Source organism: Ambystoma mexicanum, chromosome 8, assembly GCF_040938575.1.
Source record: "Ambystoma mexicanum isolate Mex_15411 chromosome 8, UKY_AmexF1_1, whole genome shotgun sequence".
Classification (NCBI taxonomy): domain Eukaryota; kingdom Metazoa; phylum Chordata; class Amphibia; order Caudata; family Ambystomatidae; genus Ambystoma; species Ambystoma mexicanum.
This window is the reverse complement of record NC_090929.1, coordinates 1,358,330,263-1,358,351,585: the sequence shown is the minus strand read 5'-3', so window position 1 is coordinate 1,358,351,585 and position 21,323 is coordinate 1,358,330,263. Positions and strand designations below refer to the sequence as shown.

Sequence of the window (21,323 nt, the reverse complement as noted above, 5' to 3'; positions counted from 1 at the left end):
GGTTTGGCTTCGGCCATGTAATTCCACGAGCGTATACTTTGTCTTTTTATCATTCAGGTAATCGGTCTTCGAGCACCACGCTCCTCCCGAGCGCATGTTGACTTCCACAGGGTTCAGCAGGTGTACATCCTGCAACAGGCTCTTCTGAACTTCAGACCCCCACGCCCTTTGCCTATGTGGACCAGACCACTGTTGGCAAGCTTGTTCAGCGTGTGGCTCGCTGTCATCGAAAGCGCTGAAGAACCGACTAGTCAGGTGGAGGGAGCTCTTCCAGAAGTCTCCTCCAGAGGACCTCAAGAACTTCGTGAAACACGGAACCAGGCCCAAGGAAGGTCTGCCATTTTCCATCGCACCCCACAAAGGAGACTCCCAAGGACTTTTCTGCATGCGAGGGACCGTTCGGGTCCTTGTACCAGCACATGCACCGGGGCTGTTTCAGCTACCGGGCTGAGTGAACCTCCTGGTGACAGTGTTCAGGGACCGAAAGGCTGTTTTACAGGATCGGCATCCTTGGGCTCTGCCCTTTTACTGGCAGCATGGCCGAGGGGCTACACCCTAGTACCAGCAGTATGTCCGAGGGGGTGCCTAAACGCAGCTCTGGTGAACCCCTGGGTTGAGGGTGTCTCACCTACCCGGCCTAGGCCTGAGGAGCAGGGTAGGCCTCGTGATAAACATACAAGAGTCCTGTAGGAGGCTGGGCCCAGCGATCCGAGCAACACGTGGCAGGCAGCTTGACAAGATGGCCACCTCTCCAGACGGAGGCACCCGTCCGTCATTCCAGGAGTTTGGCGAAGAACGAGTGTTGCAGTGGGACTGGCCTCAACCAGGTATGTGGCTGACAGCTTATCCTTATGCACAGGGCAGCTTCCCACTGCCTCCATACAGGCTGGGTATGCAATGGCTCCAACATCTACCAGCTAGCCCATCAGTACTCCCTAGCCCTATGAAAAGGCGTTCTTTGAGAGGTTCCTCAGGCTCATGAAGTCACCTCCGGGTGAGCTATCCTCCAGGACGCCATCAGGGAAGTCCTCCCGACTATGCTAGCAACACCAAGCAGCCACTGGTCCCGGCTCCCCAGCAGACTCCTCGGACGGATCCGTACCAGCCTCAGCCCCCAGCTCAAACTACTCCTCCGAATCCTCCTGATCCGCAGGACACGGATGAGGATCTGGACACGCCATCCTCAGCCAGGGCCTTACATGAACGTTTTGCTGGGCTGGCGGAATACACTGGCCTACCCCAGCCCGAGCAGCTGGCAGAGGGGGTTTTTCACGCGACACCCCTCTGCCAAAACAGGGATTCCTCTGCAGACCGATGTAGTCTCCCTGGCCAAGAAGGGTTGGCTTAAGCCCCACTCGGTCCAGCTGTTCAATAGACGCCAAGTACAGGCGGATGTAGGGGATACTCTTGCTCTCAGCCCATCCTCTGCCACACTCATTGATTGCTGCGGCATCACTGTACTCCAAGCCTCAGCCACTTCTGCGGCTCTACTAGGCAAGGAGAAGATCTTGAAGGCATACGGAAAGAAACTAGTCGCACGTTTTCCCTGCACCTTCGACAAGCCAATGCCATGCTGGCTGCCGCTAGCCAGAGATTATGGTGGGAAATTGCAGACTTCCTCCCGGAACTCCCTATGCAGAGCCAATCACGTTTTAAGGCTGGGCTGGCAGAGGCCAAGCTGGTGGCGCATGACCTCATGGAATCCACCGTGGCCCATATCGACACCCAAGACGTGCCGTTTGTATCGCCACGACATGACAGCCTGGCTCCGGGCCACGAAATTCAACCCGGATGTCCAGGAACACAGATTAGATCTACAGTTCGAGGGGGACCTCTTCCACTCCACCACAGGCGAAGAGTTCGACCAGAAGAAAAACAGCTCACAAACTGTCAAGTCTTTATCCATCTTGACAAAGACGCCCAAGTCGTACACCCAGTCAGATCAGTGCTCTGACAGGGGGCGTGCATATAGAGCAAGGGTCTGCAACCTTTTCCTTATTAGGAGCTACTTTTAGTTCAAAGACAATGTGCAAGAGCTACTGGGACGGTGAGAAGCATGGGGATTTGTACCAAGATTGGTTTTATTGTAATGTTTTATTTTTATTCCAGAATAAACTAATGTATGCATTCATGTGTGTCATTGCAATACTGCAATTAATTTCAAACTACATGAACCGCAAGTTTACAACTACCTCTGCACAAAAGGATACAGTAGGTACTTGGGAAGTTGAATTACATACATATATTTTGTTCTGCAAACATTTTGCAGTGTTAAAAGGTATTGTGGCAAGGCACTGTAGAGCTGACATGGCACATTGTGGACCTGCTCAAAAAATGGGTAATTTTTAGTTTTGGATATTAGATGACACTAAAATTTCTGCCTACAATCCAAAACTATTGTCACGGGAAGCACAGGCAGGATAGAGATGAGCTGCAAAGAGAAACACACATTCTATGGGTATTGCTTGAATATTAACCATTGCCATGGTAGTCCCTCTGGCCATTCCCACTGATTATCTTCCCCTCCCTGCCCAAGGCACATGCCCCTGGGATCGCAAAAGTCTACGTATGTGCTTTATGATCATTATTCTGAAAGGCAATGGCTTAATTACAGCTATAGACCAGCCCTTCATGTAACAAAACGGTCTTAACCAAGTGTACAATCAGCCACTTGATGTATAAGCAGTATGTGCGTCCTTTCAGCTGTCCCTTGCACTTAATTCCTGTTCCAACAAACATTCGAAAACCCAAACGTTGTGGCTCTTGTATAGGCATTAAATAAGCACTTGTAAGGCACTTCCATTATATGCCCAGGTACTAGCCTCATTTGCAGCTGTTGTCTTGTTATGGCCAGGTTTTAATATGGCAATGGCTGAAAAATAGAGATCATGTCTACACAAGACAAGTGTTGACTTTGTCAATGCTTTTCATTAGACAACATCTGAATTCAGCCTGACAAGCTCATGTAATTTAGGAGATACTCATTAAGTCCTTTTTTTACATTCTGGGACATTTGCTTTTTCCATTATAATAGGCAAGCTCCATAATGCAAAGAAAAAACAGATATCGATAAGTAGCTCTCAAATTAACATGTAACTTTTTGGCATATTTGCCAATGCAAAACAAATACATGCTCTTACTCAGCTTTTAGTCCCTCATTCAAGCATTTTACCCCAACACAAGCTTTTCATGTTTAAAGGATCTTTGTAAATACCTTCTTGAACTGTTTTTGAAAAACCTATGCTGCCATTGCATAAATGGGACAGAACACTAAGCTACAGGTGAAAGCTATTAGTAGGGCTTTCAAACATGATGAATGTGTGCTCTTCGGCACATAGTATTTGAATGATGTCACACTTCCTTATATACTTAGAGGCGGCCATACCAACAACTCTTTAGCAAAGTATAATCAAAAAATACAAGAAGAAAATAACATACATTTTTTACACTGGTCACTTTCTTCTCAAGATGCAAAAAAATGCACTGCATTGTGATCACATCCCATAATTTAAATTTTAAAAGTTCTGAAATATTCACAGGTTTTACCTGTGGATGTTGTCTTGTGCTGCTGAGTCGTTAATGTTAGGCTGCAGTCGGTATGAAAATAATTAAAACATTGCCTGAATATCCTCACCTGAAAACCCTTTTGATTACTCAATGTTTGCTGAGTAAACAGGAGTTTCTGCAAGATTCGCTAGAGCAGAATCTGCACTCTGAGGTTTTCAATGTATGCCACTGATATGTGTTCTGCTTCCATCGGGATTCGCAAAAACCAGGGCACTAAATAACAATCAGTTATATGCCCAAATGCATTTATTTATCTCTTCAGAGACTTGGAAATACACAAGGCAGAAAGAATTAATGTCTTGCAAAGTGGCAGCAGCAATGGCTCAACCCTGAGCTGGAGTCAAGCAGCCCCTCCTCCCCTGACCTGGCGTAGGCGCCAGTAAAGACAGCACAGCTGAGAGAGCTTCTGGAAAGCATGAGGCGAGCTACTAGTGGCTCCCGATTGAAGGGTTGGAGACCCTCGATATAGAGGATTCAGCGGCTTCCAGGAACGGAGATCCAGGCAGCCGGACTGCTCGCTGCCTCGGAACCGGCGCAAGGAACAAAAGGGTTGGTGTGTAAGGGCTTTTTCCAGTCCCCATCCTCCGCACCAGCCTTCGAGGGGAAAGGAGGCAAGACATGCCTCTTCTGGCCCACAAGTGGGGGGCAGGCTTGCTCATGCACATTTCTGGCACCAGAATTTCGCGGGCCCCTGGATCCTCACCATAGGGTACTGCCTACCTATCCCAGCCTCTCCTCCCTCAGGTTGGGACAGCAACTCTTCTGGCGCAGATCCGGTCGCTCGTAGAGAGCCAGACAGTGGAGGAAGTCCAGCCTCCCAGCGAGGCTTGGGCTTTTACTCCAGGATTTTTGCCGTTCAGAGGTACCAGGCAGTCCTGAGAGTTAGGCTGGACCTGTCCACCCTCAATCTCCCCTTACCCCTTCAGAAATTAAAGATGGTTTTGCCAGCTTTTATAGCTGAGACATTGTGCAAGGGAGACTGGGTGTGCTCCCTGGATCTGAAGGACGCGTACCTACACGTCCCAATTTGGCAAACTCAGTCTTTCCTACGGTTCAGGATCATGGGCTACCATTTTCAGTACAAGGGCCTTCCACATCTACCAATACCTCGACGACTGGCTCGTCAGGGCTACATCTCCGGGAGCGGTTCACCACTCTTCCCTTGCCCTTATGAACACATTGAGCGAGATGCCCAGATCGTGCAATCGCAAGAAGTCGCAGCTGCAGCCCACGCAGACTGACATTCTTGGGCCTCATCTGGGACACGCCCTCTGACGAGAATACCTTCTCGGAGCAGAAGATCTTGGCCATCAAGAGGGCCACCACCCACTTCTTCAGCAGAGGTGACCTCGGCGTGGTGGTACCAGCATCTCCTGGGTCTCTTGTTGGCGGTCCTATTAACTGTCCCACACATGAGATTGATTAGTATTCAGCTGCACTTTGTAGCCTCATGGAACCAGGTGAGAGGATCCCAATCAAAAGATCAACGTTCCTCCAGCTCTCCACCCGGACCTAACATGGTGGTCCAGGGACTGCGACCTATGGACGGGCAAGTCCTTTAGCCGCCTAACCCACAGGCCACCATCACCAGACATCTCCCTCGATGGCTGGGTTGCCACTCTGGACAATCTCGCGGTCCACGGCTCCTGGACCTGACAGTAGCAGGAATACGACATAAATTGGTTAGAGCTGAACGCCATCTGGCCAGCGCTCTGTATTCCTACCACTTCTCAAGGGCAAGGTTGTAGTCCTGACCAGCGTGTGCTACGTCAACAAGCAGGGAGGCACCAGATCCCCTCTGTGCACTGGCAATTAGCATGTGGGACTGGGCCCAGGAAAGCGTCCTCTACCTCACGGCAGTCCATCTCCCGGAGGAATCCCACCTGGAAGCGGACAGGCTCAGCAGGTTGTCAGCAGACCACTACGAGTGGCAGCTAAACGACTTGATCATTCAGGAGATCAACAGGTGGGATCATCCCCAGGTGGATCTCTTTGCCACCTGGCACAACAAGTGCACTGATGAATCAAAGAATCAAACCCTTCAAATCAGCACTGAGTGATGGGCTATAGAACTTTTGAAAGGCTTAAAGTTAAAAGAAAATGGAATATTCGCTTCATTGATAAATGGTTGAGTCATGACATTAGCAAAACAAGTAGGTAACTAAAGAAGTCAGCACGTAGCGAGCTTATAGAAGAGCCTATGAATTGATTGACAGATTTGGTTTTACATTTGGTTTTATATTTTATATCTTTTCTTTCCTTTTGTCTTGCTTTTTAATGAGGTGCTTTTCTTTTTGTTTGTTGAAAGCAATTGAAATGACAATTTTTCTTTCTAAGTCTATGTATGAATAATTGTTGTAAAGTTGAATGAGTTCAGAAAAAAGTGCCCTCCAGTACGCCTCCTGCAGGGACAGGGCCCCGGCTCCCTGGGCGACACGTTTTGGCTTCAGTGGAACGGCATGAGGGCTTGCGCCTTTCTGCCCATACCGCCAATTCAGAGTGATTTGCAAGATCAAGGAGTCTCGCCAACTCAACATCATTATAATGGCTGTGTGCTGGCTGGCCAGGCCATGGTTTTCTGAGCTGTTCACCCTCTCACAGAGGCCTCCGATTCACCTCCCGACAGACCCAGCGCATCTTCTGGCACAGCAGGGGGGCAGGGTCATCCACCCCGCACCACAAACTTGCCCTCACAGCATGGTACCTGAGCAGGCAACACTGCAGCACCTCAGCCTCTCCCAAGCTAATCTGGAAATCATACAGGGTGCAAGGAGCAAGGCTACCAGGGCCCAGTATAAAAGTAAAGACCAGATTCTGCAACTGGGCAGACTCCAAGGAAATTGACCCCCTGGCATGTACCTTGGACAACGTGCTCTCCTTCCCCGCTCCGTGTGCAGGTGGACACCTGCCGTACATACCTCGCAGCCATCAGAGCTTACAGGAGGACCTTCTCCAATTCTATCCTCAAGGCTCTACCAGCCATCAAGAGGCTGCACCCCATGTTGGGACCTCAACATTGTTTTGGGCGCCCTGGCACAAACCATTTGAGCCAATGGCATCCGCAGACGTCGGGTTGGTCACCATCAAGACGGCCTTGCTAGATGGCCTCGCCAGATGGCCTCACCTCGGCTCGTAGTCGGTGAAATCCAGGCACTGGTTGCCTCGGAACCATATACTACCTTTCATAGGTCCAAGTAGTCCTTTGGACACACAGCATTTCTGCCCAAGGTGCCGTCTGCTTTCCACTTGAACGAGGAAATAGTCATTCCTATGGTCTTTTCCAATCCTAAAGACGAAGCACAGTGCTGCACTGTCTGGATGTCAGACATGCCCTGAAATTTTACTTGGACAGGACCAAGGGCTTCCGCAAATCAGATGCCCTGGTAGTCCCTTTCGGAGGTGCAAAACCAGTCTATCGGACCTCCCAGGCCATCACGGAAGTGTACAAGGGCCAGCACAAGCTGCCTTCGGCCAACATGCACACCTACGCTACGCAGTCAGAGCCTAGGCAACGGCCATCGCATTCCAGCACCATGTCCCTGGGCAAGTCATAAGCAGGGCGGCCACTTGGGCCACTGCCTCAGCTTTCAGCAAGCATTACTGTTTGGGTGCAGGCTCTAGGTCTGATGCGGTTTTCAGGAACCTATTTGCTTAAGGAGGCTCTCCTCTCCACCCTGGAACTACATTCGGTTGTAATCGCCCATGCAGTATGGAGGAAAGGGGGGGAATAGGACACAAGAGTAATTAGTCACCATAGTGACTAATGTACTCCCAGTCCCCTTTCCTCCTACATATGTCCCACCATCCTCCCTAATAATACTGGTGTCATTGGGCAATGTTAAATCGATTGTCCACGCGTCAATGGTGACTGAGGTGTGGTGGTGGAGTCAGAAGCGCATGCTCCCTGGAACGCACCTGCACGCCTTTAATTTAAAGGGGAAGGTTTTTCTGGTGAAAGGGGTTCCGTCTCCTGTCCTTTGGAAGGGACGCCCATGCAGTATGGCGGAAAGGGGACTAAGAGTACATTAGTCACTACAGTGAGTAACTTATTGCTCCATCATTGGGTTTGGCATGGATTCATTCACATGTTCATGAAGTTATTACCTGTCGGGCTGTTGAAGAGCAGTTTCACTTTACTTCAAAACTGTTTCTTTAAATCAATCACTGTTGTCTTGGTCATACTGCCTCATCCAATGACAGTCCTCTCCTTAAGCTCCATCTTCAGATTTGTACTGCATGTTTAGTGTTGGGCAACATTGTATGCAGTAAGATTGTATGCAGTACCCTATGGGAGACTGCACCAGCCTTGGCCTCTTGGCAATGGTTAACACAACATTTGATATAAGCATGTACTACACAGGTTGATAGTGACTCAGCAGCCAGGCTTATCTCGAGGGCTCAATAGGAGCATTGAAGTAATTTTGAAAAAGCCTTCTTTAGAAGGGAGCAAATATGTAACACTTAAGTATACTTAATCAACTGGTTTGTTGAAACAGTATTTTTTACCATTTGGGATGACGCACACACTTCCTACACCCTAAGGTGACTTAAATCACTAGGATATTGTGGACATTGATCTAGCACTGGTACACTAGAGCAATAGTTTGGTGTTAAAGGAAAAGGTTGAGGAATAAAACAATTAACAAATATTCTTAAGCAGGTAAGCACTTGAACCCTCCAATGCAATGTAGATTAACCCGTTCCCAGCTATACAAGTAAAGAATGTATGACTTTTTGGAGGGATAGTTAAAACAGACGGAGGTGAGTTTCTGGGAGCCAGGACAACCAATGTCACTTGAGCAAAGTCTAGGGGAGCTGAAGCACTACTTGAAGTTAAGTAAAGTAAAAAGTCTTGCACAATGTTTATTTGTAGAAAATGAAATTGTTGTTGGGCCACAGGCTTGGAGGCTTGTGATATGGGGGAGCTGCAAGCTACTCTGCAAAAGGAAGCCAAGGCAAGTCTCGACAGAGCTAGCAAGGCTACACCACAAGAGGCAAGTACCCCTTAGTTTACAGTACGTTGGGTCTGAAGAAATTGGTTCAGCTGGCTTCTGTTCCTGTTGTAGTATGGCAGATCCTGTGCCTGGGCATCGGGGGTGGGGACAAGAGGACATCTGTGGACTCCCTGCACTTCGCTTGGCAGGGAGCAATCAGCAAACTAAAGATCAGCGGCACTATGCGGTTTCAGCTTCTTGTGAATAGCCCCACTGCAGTTCTCTATTACCTTATGGGCTTGCCTCGGCTCCAGCACTCTGAAGTGTCTCGGGCTTGGGCGTCTGACACCTGCCCATGCACCCTGGTGGGCGGCTGGCTGGTGGGCTTTGTCAGCGAGTGGAAGATTTCGACCGATGGGTGCTGGCCACTCTCTCCCACGGACACTCGTTATAGCAGAAGTGTCCGCAGATACCACTGGTGGCCCAGCAGGAGCAGCACATCCCTCAGCTCCTGCGGGAACTCACGGCCATGATAAAAGGGCCAATAGAGCTGGTTCCAAAGCATCGCCAGGGCTCCGGAGTCCTGGTAAAGAAGACCGGGGGCTCGAGGCCCGTTCTAGACCTGCAGCGTCTCAACAAATACTGCAAGTCCCAAGAATTCAGGATGGTCACGTTGCAGCACGTGCTCGGCCAACTGGAAGGAGACTTCTTGACGTCTCTGGATCGAGAGGACGAATACTTCCACATCCCTATTCACGAAGCATTGGAAGTTATCCAGCATGGGGTCTTGCGTGGATTCACATGCTCATGAATATTCCCCGTCCCCAGGCTGGGAATCCTTGGTAAGTGAAACATAATTTTCACTTTATCCTAATAACCAATGGGTCATACTGCTCCTAGCCAATGACTGACCTCCACCTAAGCCCCTCCTCTGGCAGCCATCTTCAGATTTTTACTGAACATTCAAGTGTTGAAAGTCATCGTGTTAAGCTCTCGGTTTTACTGCGTTTTTTGCTTTTTGGAAGTTACTCTATTTTTAGGGCCTTGTGCTCAATCTATCAACCATCCGATGGACCCGTTGTCGGATTTCTTCAGCACCACTCGAAGGCGAATTTCTGAGTTTCTTCGTGGAAGCTTCCAGAAGATTCTTCAAGGCCTACACTGCTTGGATCATGTCGAACGAGGAAGATTCCCTGTCCCAGCTTTGTTCCAACTGCGGTTTGCGGAATGTTTACATGGAAGACAAACATTCCCAGTGCCTGTACTGCCTGTACCAACACATAAGGAGGAAGATTGTCCGTTTTGCCACGAACTCTCGAAACGCACATTGATGGATCGGTGTAAAAACGACTGGAGTGGTTGCAGGCCAAGGCCTCTGCACCAGTTGGTTCCCAGGAGCATGCCTTTCCGTGATCAGGGAAAGTTGAGCGGGATTATAAGTCCTTTTGAGGGGGTCACTCACACTGGGGTCCAACTCACACTGGGGTCCAACAAAAGGCCAAGCACCACAAGTCTGCTACCATCGGGAGCGCTGTTGCGGCAGGCTCCTCTGCAGCCAGGGCGCATTCGACATCCCCAGCTGCATCGGTCTCCAGTGAACGCTCCATCTTCATCCAAGAGGAAGTCTAATCAGCCGGGCAAGCTGAAGGTGGCCCTGGAGAAGACCAAACTGGGTACAGCGCCCGGCCTACCCTCAGCAGAGAAGGCCAAAGGGGACCGGGCCTCCGAGCTGGCCCTTAAGGAGAAGGCCAAACAGGACAATGGTCCTGGCTTGACAAAGCCCAGGACCACCAGACAAAGGCAGCTCCTTCCATCAAGGTGGTGGTAGCATCCCTTTTTGAAGGCCGCAGAAGGCAAAGAGTATCCTCTTCATTCCAGCCCACTGAGGACCCAGAGAAGATGCTGGTCATCTACCTGAGACGTCCCCTCTGGATGCAAAGAAAGGGGGCGGGGGAAATTGGTCTACCTCCAGACCATCCAGGAGGAGGGTGGCGGCGACAAACATTGGATACGCGCCCTACGACAAGGGCGACGACTGATGCTGTTGGGGGCCCTACCTCTATGCCCCAGCTGCCCCTAGAGATCTTTCAATGCACATTTCTTCTATACAGAAGAAGCTGCCGCCTGCGCTCCGAGCGGCGCTGGTGCTGACCACTCCTGACGGGGGCTTGGGTGTACCCTCATCAAAGAGGCACCCGCTGCCCCTTGCCACCTTATCCACTGACCCCCACAGGTGAGACAGTCAGACACAGCGACGGGCACGGATGAAGGTGGGATGAGGGACCTCCCGTCGCCTCTGCCCAGATCCTCTTCGCCGGACGAGATGGGTTTGTTCCATGCGATTATGTCCAGAGCATCAGAGCTTGTTCCAGAGGAGGACTTCTTATATCGACGCCGCAGGGCGAAGAGGACAACCATCCTTTAAGTCGATCTCTTGGATGACATTTGGATTGAAGGACTGGCGCTTATGAAGAACCCTTCTACAGCCCCAGTGGAGATGGACTGCTTCTAGAAGTAGTACAGAGTGCTGGACTCAAGTGCTTGCTGGCCCAACCGTCGCCAGATTCAGTGATTTCTGCAGCAGCCAAGAAGTCGACAGGATATACGTCTTTGGCAGCATCCACCCTTCCAGACAGCAAGGGGAAGAAATTGGATGTGATGGGAAGGCGGGTTATCTCCTCTGCAGCGACGACCATCAAGGCTGCCAACGAGCTCGCTATCGTAGCACGCTACGACCGGGAGCTGTGGTACAACCTTGCGCATCTGCTGGACTTCCTCCCCGATTAGAGGGCAGAGGCATTGGAGATTCTTCAAGAGGGCAAGGGGGTGTCGGACCTTGCCATCAGAGTGACCATGGACATTGCAGACGTGGTTTTCTGCCAGATGGGCAACAGCATTTGCCTTTGTCGCTGTGGCTGTCTCAAGGCCACCAACTTTCCACACAATTTCCAGACAGGGTTTTGGCCATGCCCTTTGACAGACCATCTTTTCGGGAAGGCTGTGGATGAGTTTTTACAGGCCATCAAGGTGGAGACGGGACGTGCCCTGGGCACTCTACAGCAGCGACGGCCGTCCTTTCGGTCCTCGGGAGACAAGTTTCCCTGATCTTCGAAGGGTTACGGCAGGGGCTCTTCTTACTGCCAACCCTCCTGCTTCTCAGCCCAGGAAACCAACTAGGGACGCTCCAAGGCCTTCAGAGGAGGATGCCCTCATCACCAGGGACCCTAAGGTGGCCCATTGACCTCCATGCAAGAATGAACGGGCCAGGATGTCTGGGCCCCCACCCGTGCTCCCCAGTGGGAGGGCGGCTGCTGAACTTTGTCAGCGTGTGGCATACAATCTATACTGACTACTGGTTGCTGGACACTCGCCCACAGACACGCTATGGCGTTCAAACAGAAGTGTCCCCAGATGGCACCGGTGGCCCGACAGGAAAACCACACCACTCAGCTGCTGGAGTTTCGGGCCATGCTCAAGAAAGGGGCGATAAAGCTACATGCAAAGCGACTCTGGGACTCCTGAGTGTATTCAGTTTACTTCCTTGTGTGAAAGACTGGGTCTGGAGTCCCATTCTCGACCTGCGGCGACTAAACAAATACATATTCGTTCCGAATAGTCACTCTTCAACACGTGCTGTGACAGCTAACAAGAGGGAGACTTTCTGTTGGATCTGGATGATGCGTATTTCCACATCCCCATTCACAAAGGACACCAAGGTTCTGTGCTTCCGTCGTCCAGTGTAAGCATTAACAATTTAAGGCCCTTCTCTTCAGGCGCCCAGAGTCTTCACCAAGTGCCTGGCACCAGTGGCGGCCAATCTACTACAAGGGATTCACGTCTACCCGTACCTTGGACTGGGTATTCTGGCCAGTTCAATAACGCGCCTATACGCAAGTGTTTCAGAGGGGGGGGGGGAGAACAGGGCAGACGGACAGCAATCCTACTAGGCCAGCTGTCCTTCGGATCGCGCACATGCATGGGAGTGCATCATGCATTGATCTCATCAGACTCTGCAGGTTACGGGTGCGCCCACTGCAGGAGTTCCTCGGTGCCCGTAGGATTCGGGTGTCTGGAAGCTTCAGGACAGGATCGCGCGATCATGTGGGGTGTGCGCTCGCTTCTGACCAGAGGCGTGGATTTCCAGGCCCCTCCACACCAGCAGACTGTCACAACGGACACTTCCTTGGAAGGCTGGGGAGCCCACACGCCAGAGGCCTGTGTCTGCCAGAGGAGAAGACCTTTCACATCAACGTTCTGGAGCTACGGGCAGTGTTTTGGGCCCTCCAAATGTTTCTGCCATCCCTCAGGGGCAAGGTGGTGCAGGTCTTCAGACAATACCACTGTTTTACATCAGGAAACTGGGGTGTGGTGGGGGCACCATATCCCCAGCGCTCTCCAAAGAGGTGCAGGACTTAATGGCACTGAGCCATCACCCAGGGGATGTTCCTCATCCCATTTTCATCTGGCAGGCGTAAAAAACGCTCTTGCCACGAGTGGAAACTTCAACAGGACCTAGTGGAGAACCTGTTCTTCAAATGGGGCAATCCCCAGATCGACTTGTTTGCGGCAACAAACACCAAGTGCTGTTGGTTTGCCTGCAGGTTCCCCCGGCAGGGGAGCATGGGGGACGCATTCTCATTCCCATTCCCTTGAAGGCCTCTTTCTGTATGGGTTTCCTGCGTTGCCATTGTTTGAGTCATCAGTCGACTCACGAGGTGCTGGATGATCCTCGTCGCACTGGCGTGGCCGAGGCAGATCTGGTACCCGGACCTTCTCAGCATGTCGGCGTCCCCACCAGTCAAGCTGCCAGTGGTTGGTTCTTCTCACCAGGGAAGGAGGTGCCATTCTTCACCATAATACACTCGGGCAATAGTCCTGCTGGAGCTCCGCTCGTTTCTCTCGCACCTGATTGTGCTCGGAGGCACATCGCCGCTCCCATGCTGCAGGAGCAGCTGGGACACGGACCCGCTTCCACATCCTTCCATCCTGCTTGTCCTCATACTTGCAGCATCTGAGTGCCTGCACCCATAGTGCACGGTGCATCGCTGGCCATAGACTTGGCTTTACACCACCGACGAGGCAACGCGAAACCGACGCCACAAGATGGCCGCCGCACAGTTCGTCTTCCCGACGCTCTCTATGGTTGCCTAGCAACCTTCATCTGCATATCAACAGCGCCTGGCGACCGGAGGCGGAAGCCGGCCCTAGCTGCCTAAGGCCCGTGAGCCAAAGGCCCCTCCTGTCTGCCCCTGTCCGCACCTAGCGGCACGGCGCGGGACACTGCTTCGCTCCTCATAGTGCGACCTTGGAGGAACCTTTGCTGCTTTCAGGACAATACACACGTGCCGCCCACCACCAAGCAGGCTTTGACTGGCCAGAGTTACGTGAACACTCTGGTAAGATTTGTGCCCTTATTCCTGCACTCATATGAAGCCCCACGTGTCTCTGTTCACTGTATATTACACTCGTATGGCACATCCTCCTATCACATGTTGGATGATCTTAGCCAGACGCAAACTTGTTCCTAGGGTGTTCCTAGCTCGTGTCTAATCACATGATGTGCACCCAGCTCGTGCAGCGTGCTGAACACCGTTGCTGCCTACGCATCTGTTTTTAGCAAACACTCACTGATGCCGCCCTTGGACCATGATGGTTGGATGTCTTATAAACACTGGACAATCCACATATCACTAATCCACGCATTTAAGGTCTATGTTGTGCCTCTTGGTCGCCTATCGGACCACATTTACCATTGTGTTGTGCCTCTTGGTCGCCTATCAGACCACATTTACAGTTGTGGCTTGGTCGCCTACAGACCACGTTGCTTGTTATGATGCCCTGCATAGCTACTCCTCGATCAAATTCAATCAATTTATGTTGTGCCTCTGTTCGCTAATAGACCACCCCCGTCACCCTGTGTACCAGTATCACCTTAAACATCATGTATTGGTACCTATCAACGCTCATCCACCTACTGTATACTTACAGTAGTTATTGGTCTAGTCAGCCCAACCTACACTCTAAACAACACACCTCCACTAGATTAGGTATGGCACCCACCACCTCCTCCCTGAGGCCTAGCACCATGACACCCGCAAATCCATACTTGGATGATCCAGCACTCTGGATACGCCACTTTGCCTCCAAACCAACACCTAACCAACCCTGTACTATCACCATCAGAAATTCTAGACTGAACTCACCACCCACCCAGGCTCGCTCCACCCTAGCACACTGGAGAAATACTAGTCTGAACATCCGAACCAGTCCTCCCACCTCCCCGTACTCTCACCACCCTAGTATCTTAAGCAGGAACTCCAGACTAAGGGCCCGCACCATGAAACACTCGCATCATGCGCATAATCACGCTGCTCCTCCCTTTGATGTCAATAATCTAGCCCATAATCCACCGTCAACATTTGAAAAAAACCTAAAAAAAGATACTCGTCAAAGCAGCACTAGTGAATGCCAGGTCTCTTCCTGCCCATGCTCTCGACATTGCTGACTTTATAACCTATGAAAACCTTGATGTCCTCGCAGTCACTGAAACCTGGCTTAATGCCGCATCCGGCCCATCTCTGGCCCTCGCAATACCTAATGATTATGCCATTATAAGATCTGACAAACACCACTCAAACAAAGGGAGGCGGACTTGCCTTCATATACAGAAATACCTTCGACATCAAAATCATCCAAGATTAGCAAATCCCGTCTGCCGAACCCTTGTCAATTAAGCTACCCCTCTCACCTAACCACACGGCCACCGTGCACCTCATTTATCGACCACCAGGACCATCTCCTCTTTCACAGAGGACATTGCATCTCTTATATCCATAAACACCAAACCTAACTCGCAAACCATCCTACTTGGGGACTTTAACCTCGGTTTCAACGATCCTAAAGACACTAACGCCCTTGAGCCGCTGAGGCACTCTGGAAAAAACACCCCACGGCTCCTAACAAATCTGAACTAACCCTAGTATCCTCTAGCTACAAAGAAGTCATACTCCTCGCCAAAAAAGACTCCTATAACAAAAGGATTACACAAGCGGAATCCAATACTAAAAAACTTTTCAAAATCAAAGAATTAGAATCCCCTATTGCCCCGACTGACAAAGGTATTACTGACACACTATGGTGTAGCAACATCCAGAAAGCCGCCTTAGATAAAATAGCTCGTCTACAATCCAAAATTAACGCAAAAAAATCTGTGCTATCTGCAGACCCTAACCGCAAACAACTTCCTAACATACCTCCAACCTTCCAGACGACTTGTAAACCTTTCAGCTTCTCACCCCTTTCAACGTGGGAAGTAGAAAACATCAGGAAACTAAAACCTTCAAACTGCCAAGGTGATGCCTGCCCTGCCCCGATTGTTAAAGCAGCTGCACACGATCTGGCGCCGTTCATCACCAATCTCATCAATGCCTAGTTCAAATCTGGAATAGTTCCTGACAATCTTAAAGACGCTTGGGTCATTCCACTCCTCAAAAAACCTACGCTTGACCCAGTCAACCCGTCTAATTACAGACCAATAACGACGGTACCGTTCCTATTAAAAATACTGGACAGAGCAGCCTACCTACAAATACAGGCTTATCTAGAAGCTAATAATCTCCTAGGGCTCAGGCAATCAGGCTTCCGACCGAGACACGGTACGGAAACTGCACTAATTGACCTTACCACCCAGATCCAAACCTTGAAAGACCATGGCAAACTTGCACTCCTTTTTGTTGCTTGACCTGTCAGCAGCGTTTGATTTGGTTAACCATCAAACACTCAACACCTGAAATCCGCAGCCCACTTTTCAGATGCAGCCACGGCATGGATCAGCTCGTTCCTGGTGAACAGAACCATGAGGGTCTTCTCTCCCACAGATTCCGCCGAGCCGGCCCCAGTACCTTGTGGTGTCCCGCAAGGCTCATGCGTGTCCCCGACACTTTATAATATATTCACGAAACCCCTCTTCGATATCCTAGACTATCTGGGTGTTACGTATACCAACTATGCGGACGACACCTAGATACTCTTTCCTATCACGGGTGACTACGAAATAGACAGCACGACCCTCAATGAAATATACTCCGTTATACAAGCATGGATGGCACACCATGGCTTGTGTCTCAATGACTATAAAACCAAGCTGATCATCTTGGGCACTCATGCCAAATTTAAAAATCTCAATCCTTCATTCAAAGCCTTTACCATAGATGGCAATCTCATCTCAGTCTCTAATAACACTAAAACTCTTGGTATTTACCTCGATGCTACCTTATCCCCCTCTAAACAAACTAACGCAGTAGCGTCATCAGCTGCTTACACTTGCAAGCTTATCACTGCATGCAGACCATTCATCTCCGCACTCAACTGTATCACTCTCGCGAGAGCACTAGTCCTCTCCAAAATAGACTACTGCAACGCCCTCTACTTGGGCACCAGCCACAAAAATATTAGTAAATTACAAGTAGTCCAAAACAATGCAATCAGAGCTGCCCTTAACATCCCCAAAAAAGCAAACATCTGAGACCAGACGTAACCTACACTGGCTCCCTGTCAAGCATAGAATATCCCTGAAAACGCTTGCCCTCACACACAAAGTTAGGGCTAACCTTGCTCCAGCATACCTCACTAACCATTTCACACCACACTCCGCCTTGAGACCTCTTAGAGCAGCCCAAACTAACACCTTGACCATACCGAGATTTAAACTCCAACTCTGGTGGAGCTAGCTTCCCGGTACAAGCATCCAAACTATGGAACACCATCCCCCCACATCTACGTGCAGAACCTTCATTTAACCGGTTCAAACATAGCACGAAGTGTTGGCTCCATAACACGACTCCTGACAGCCTAACCTTAGCCTATTGGACATTGGCCAATCACTTGGAATTATTATTTCTGCATATGCACTTGCTTATTATGCCAGTTCCTACCTGTAACTATTATGGAACTTGGCTGACTGTATTGTTTTTATTGCACACGTATGTAACTAACATTCCTGTAACGTAACTGTTTAACTGCTCCCCTGTAACCAGCTCTACCTTACGCGCCCTTATGCCCGGGCCTGGCTGCGCTTTATAAATAAATAAACTAAACTAATCCAGGGTCTCTGAACCTGAAGGCCTGGCTCAGGCAGCGCTAGAATTTGGTGGCTATGATCTTCCGGCAGACTGCAAAGAAGTTCTTGGCAAGGCTAGAGCATGGTCTACTTTGAAATGCTAGGGACTGGGGTGGAAGTGATTTGCTATTTGGTACCATTCCCAGAATATAGACCCTCTGAGGGTCCAGGCCCTTCGGGTACTTCTATATTTGCGTTCGTTGGCCAAATCGGGGCTGGCTCACGCCTCCCTCATCCATCTGGCAGGCATCCCCGCTATACCAGATCCCCATGCCGACCCTCCTTGTGGCCGCACTGGTTGGTCAAAGAATTTGCCAAGGGACTTTTCCGCTCGTTCCTGCCGGTGAAAGCTCCAGCCCCAGCGTGGGAGCCCAATGTGATGTGCTCATGGGACCTCAGTTCGAGCCTATGTGTTCTGTTCCACTCAGGTTTGTCATGAAAACTGCTTTTCTCGGGGCCATCATCTCTGCACGACGAGTGGGTGAGATCCAGGCCCTCTCCTGTAAACCACCTTACTTTAGTTTCCACGCCGAAGGTGCCGTTGGCTTTAATCTGAACGAGCCCTTTGTGCTGCTTGTGTTTTTTCCAACACCTTCGTCGCCGACTTTGCACTCGCCAGATGTGGCTAGAGCGCTGAAGTTTTGTGGCCTACGCAAAGTTTCCATAACTTCTCAGATTTTTAAACTTTGGTCCTGTGATCCATGGGAAGGCACTGTCCAATGCTTCCATTTCCAGATGGCTCTCCGGCTGTCACCGGTTGGCAAACCGACTGCTGCTTGGCTGTCGGAGCGCATTCCACCAGGGCGATTGCTGCTACAACGGCGTTTGTCTGATGTGCACCTGCTGGACATCTGCAGGGCTGCTACGTGGAGGTCCACACACACACACCATCAAGTTCTACTGCGTCAACAGGGATTCCAGAGAGGAGTCAAGAGTTGGCCAGGGAGTGCTATACAACCTGTTTGCTTGAGGTGAGTCTGTTCCAGAGGTAATTGCTTCTGTTGAGCCTTGTCCCCTCCTGTGGTTGTGTAATGTTGTGCTGCTATGTATTTGTTAATCGTGAGCATGTGAATCCATGCCAGACCACAGGCTGGAGAAGGAACAAGTTACTTAATTGAAACTATTCTCCAGCATGGGTCTGGCCTGGATTCACATGAACCCTCCTTCCTCCCCCTCTGCGGCTCTTCTTTGTCATATTGCCACTTTACGTGCTTACTAAATCTGAAGATGGCTGCCAGAGGGGCTTAGGGAGAGGACTGTCATTTTCTAGGGGCAGTATGACTCAGGGTTCAGTGATGGGTTTACAGGAGGCAAACAGTTAGTGAAAAACGTTTTTCTTTTACTGAGGATTCACAGCCTGACGGAATATTCATGAGCATGTGAGAACAATAGTTGTAACTTGTTCCTTTCATGAGAAGTGGATTAAGGAGTTACTATGTAACCCCCTCAGCACTCCACATACAGTGGTGTACCCACAAGTAAGACATCTTACTATTCTTGGGAACAGCAGTTCACCCAAGAAAACTCCAACATTAAGAGAAGTCCAAGAGGCGTGGCACTGCACAAAAGGTGTTGCCAATTCAAGAAACGGATGCCTATAGTTTACCAGACTCCATTAAACAGTGAAACTCAGATCTTGGTCAGAAAAATCACGAGAGAAATAAGTCCCACTCATTCAGGGGTAACATGCAAAAGAGCTGGGGGGCTCTATGGTTAAAGGGAATCGGCACAAATGAACATTCTCCCTAACACTAGTCCAACATGTTCTGGGGTTGACACAGGTCAGGTTTATCATTGATATGAAAATCTTATCCAACACCTTTCAACCCATCTGAAGAGTTCCCCAATTATTTTGCCATGTTAGACCAGCCGTAGGGACTACATCAAGGTGTGCTGTCCTGTGTGATGGCTGGGCTGTAAGATAACTAGAGTACAGAACTGCCACAATATGTAACATTTTCAAAGGTGGCTTTTGTGCATATTCTTGTCTGAGCTCAATGTGACCCACATTACCAGCACCTAGACATGTCTTTTAAAATGCCAATACAATGTAATGTTTTCATAGTAAAGTCTTAAACTCGGAATGTATCGTGCTCACTCACATATGCAATTTTAGAATTAATCTTTTAGTAGTTTCTTGTTTGCTTTGGCCCAAATGTGTTGCTTATAACTGTCTATTTTTACAGAACTAAACGATGGTCGAATTCCAAAATCAAGAGGAGGATTCGGAAAGAGTGAAAGGATGCAAAAAACGAAAGGAACCACTCTTGTCAACATAACCCCAAAGAGAACCAGAGCACGAACAAAAAGATAGACGCAGATGTTTTTTCCTTCTCTATAATTGACTCTGCACTTATTTAAGGAAATTGATTTATTAATAGCCTGTTGGTGGGAGTAGGAGCTCTGGGGGTCCAATTTGTTGCTCTTATGTTTTTCCCTCGAGAGAGGGTGACTTTGTAAATATTTTGTTTTTAATTGTATTTTGAAAGATGCTTTTAGGTAGATTTCACATGGATAATCTTTTACTTTTTAAAATGTACTGATTGTACGCAAAAGATTTAAAATGGATGTCAGTCATTAAATTTTGTAAATTATGGTTTCTTTTGTGATTTTATGAATGTCTGCCTTTTTAAATTGGAAATCAAGATATGGTTGTATTGAGTGACTTAAGATGTTTAGAAAATTTGATTTCCTGTCTGATCACCATTTTCTACTTTTTAGAGATTTTACCAAAAGTAGTTATTTAAACTCCTGGCATTTTCAGCTTTGTAATCCGAGCCATTTGCTGCTTGTCCATGGAGTCCTATGCATAGCTTTCATTTGATTTTTTTTATTGTTGCTAAAATTACGAACCGTCTTAAAATGCAAACTCTATGTATTGTTCCAAGAGCTGGATGTAACAAACTATTTAAAAAGCCAATTTAGTTTTCTAGCTCAAACCCTTATTTTGGAAGTCTTTTTAAGAATTGCATATTAACGGATTAGTAAAATTGTATAGTGGCCAAACCTACCAATACATGGCTCTAAGTAGGGGAACACTGAATCAGTGTCTCAATTGACTTATTCTTTGTGACAGTGCTTTATATGGTTGCACTGGCAATTTGTTTTGATCTGTTCATAATTATTTTCAAAATTTGTTAAATGGGCAACTTCACTCAACTCCTGTAAATTGTGTACATATATACATATATTGTAAATCTTAACAGTTGACTTGTGGAAAAAAGCATCTTTCTTGATGCTTTGTGCTCCAAAGCAGGACCAATAGTGTTGGGGATTGCTTTTATTTACACCTGTTACGGAATTCAGATTTTTTGGGAGTGAATTTAAATGCAATTTAAGTTACATTGTTGGCGCCTGGGATCTCAACATGCCCACATCTTGCTTTCTTGCCATCTGGAAAATATGGATGCCAAAATACAAAGTCAGGAGTCATTCACTCAAACCAGAATGTTTCTGTTGGTTATGCTTGGTGTATTAAATAAGTCAACTGAAACACCTCTCGGTCCAGATTAATGCTTTTTTAAAAAGTAATGTCTTTTCAATGCTCAAAATATTGTATTGAATGTTTAACCCAGGTTACCTGCAACACATAGGGTTTTATGGTGTTTAATCTGCTTTCCCAACTGAAAACCAGCACTGCTAGTCCACTAAATTGTTTGAGATTCTATCCAGGTCACATATTTTACCCAGACAAATTCTAAGTG

General features: G+C 48.8%; 1 protein-coding gene across 6 annotated transcripts in view; it reads left to right on the top strand.

Moving 5' to 3' along the window:
* The window catches only part of MKI67 (marker of proliferation Ki-67), a 231,321-nt gene extending 210,209 nt beyond the window's left edge, over positions 1–21,112 (top strand). For all 6 annotated transcript variants that reach the window (XM_069611472.1, XM_069611471.1, XM_069611470.1 and 3 more), the window contains one exon: positions 19,806–21,112. In XM_069611472.1, coding sequence (XP_069467573.1) covers positions 19,806–19,933 — 128 coding nt within the window. In that variant the 3' untranslated portion in view covers positions 19,934–21,112. The remainder of the gene's footprint in view (positions 1–19,805) is intronic.
* The last annotated feature ends 211 nt before the right edge of the window (positions 21,113–21,323 follow it).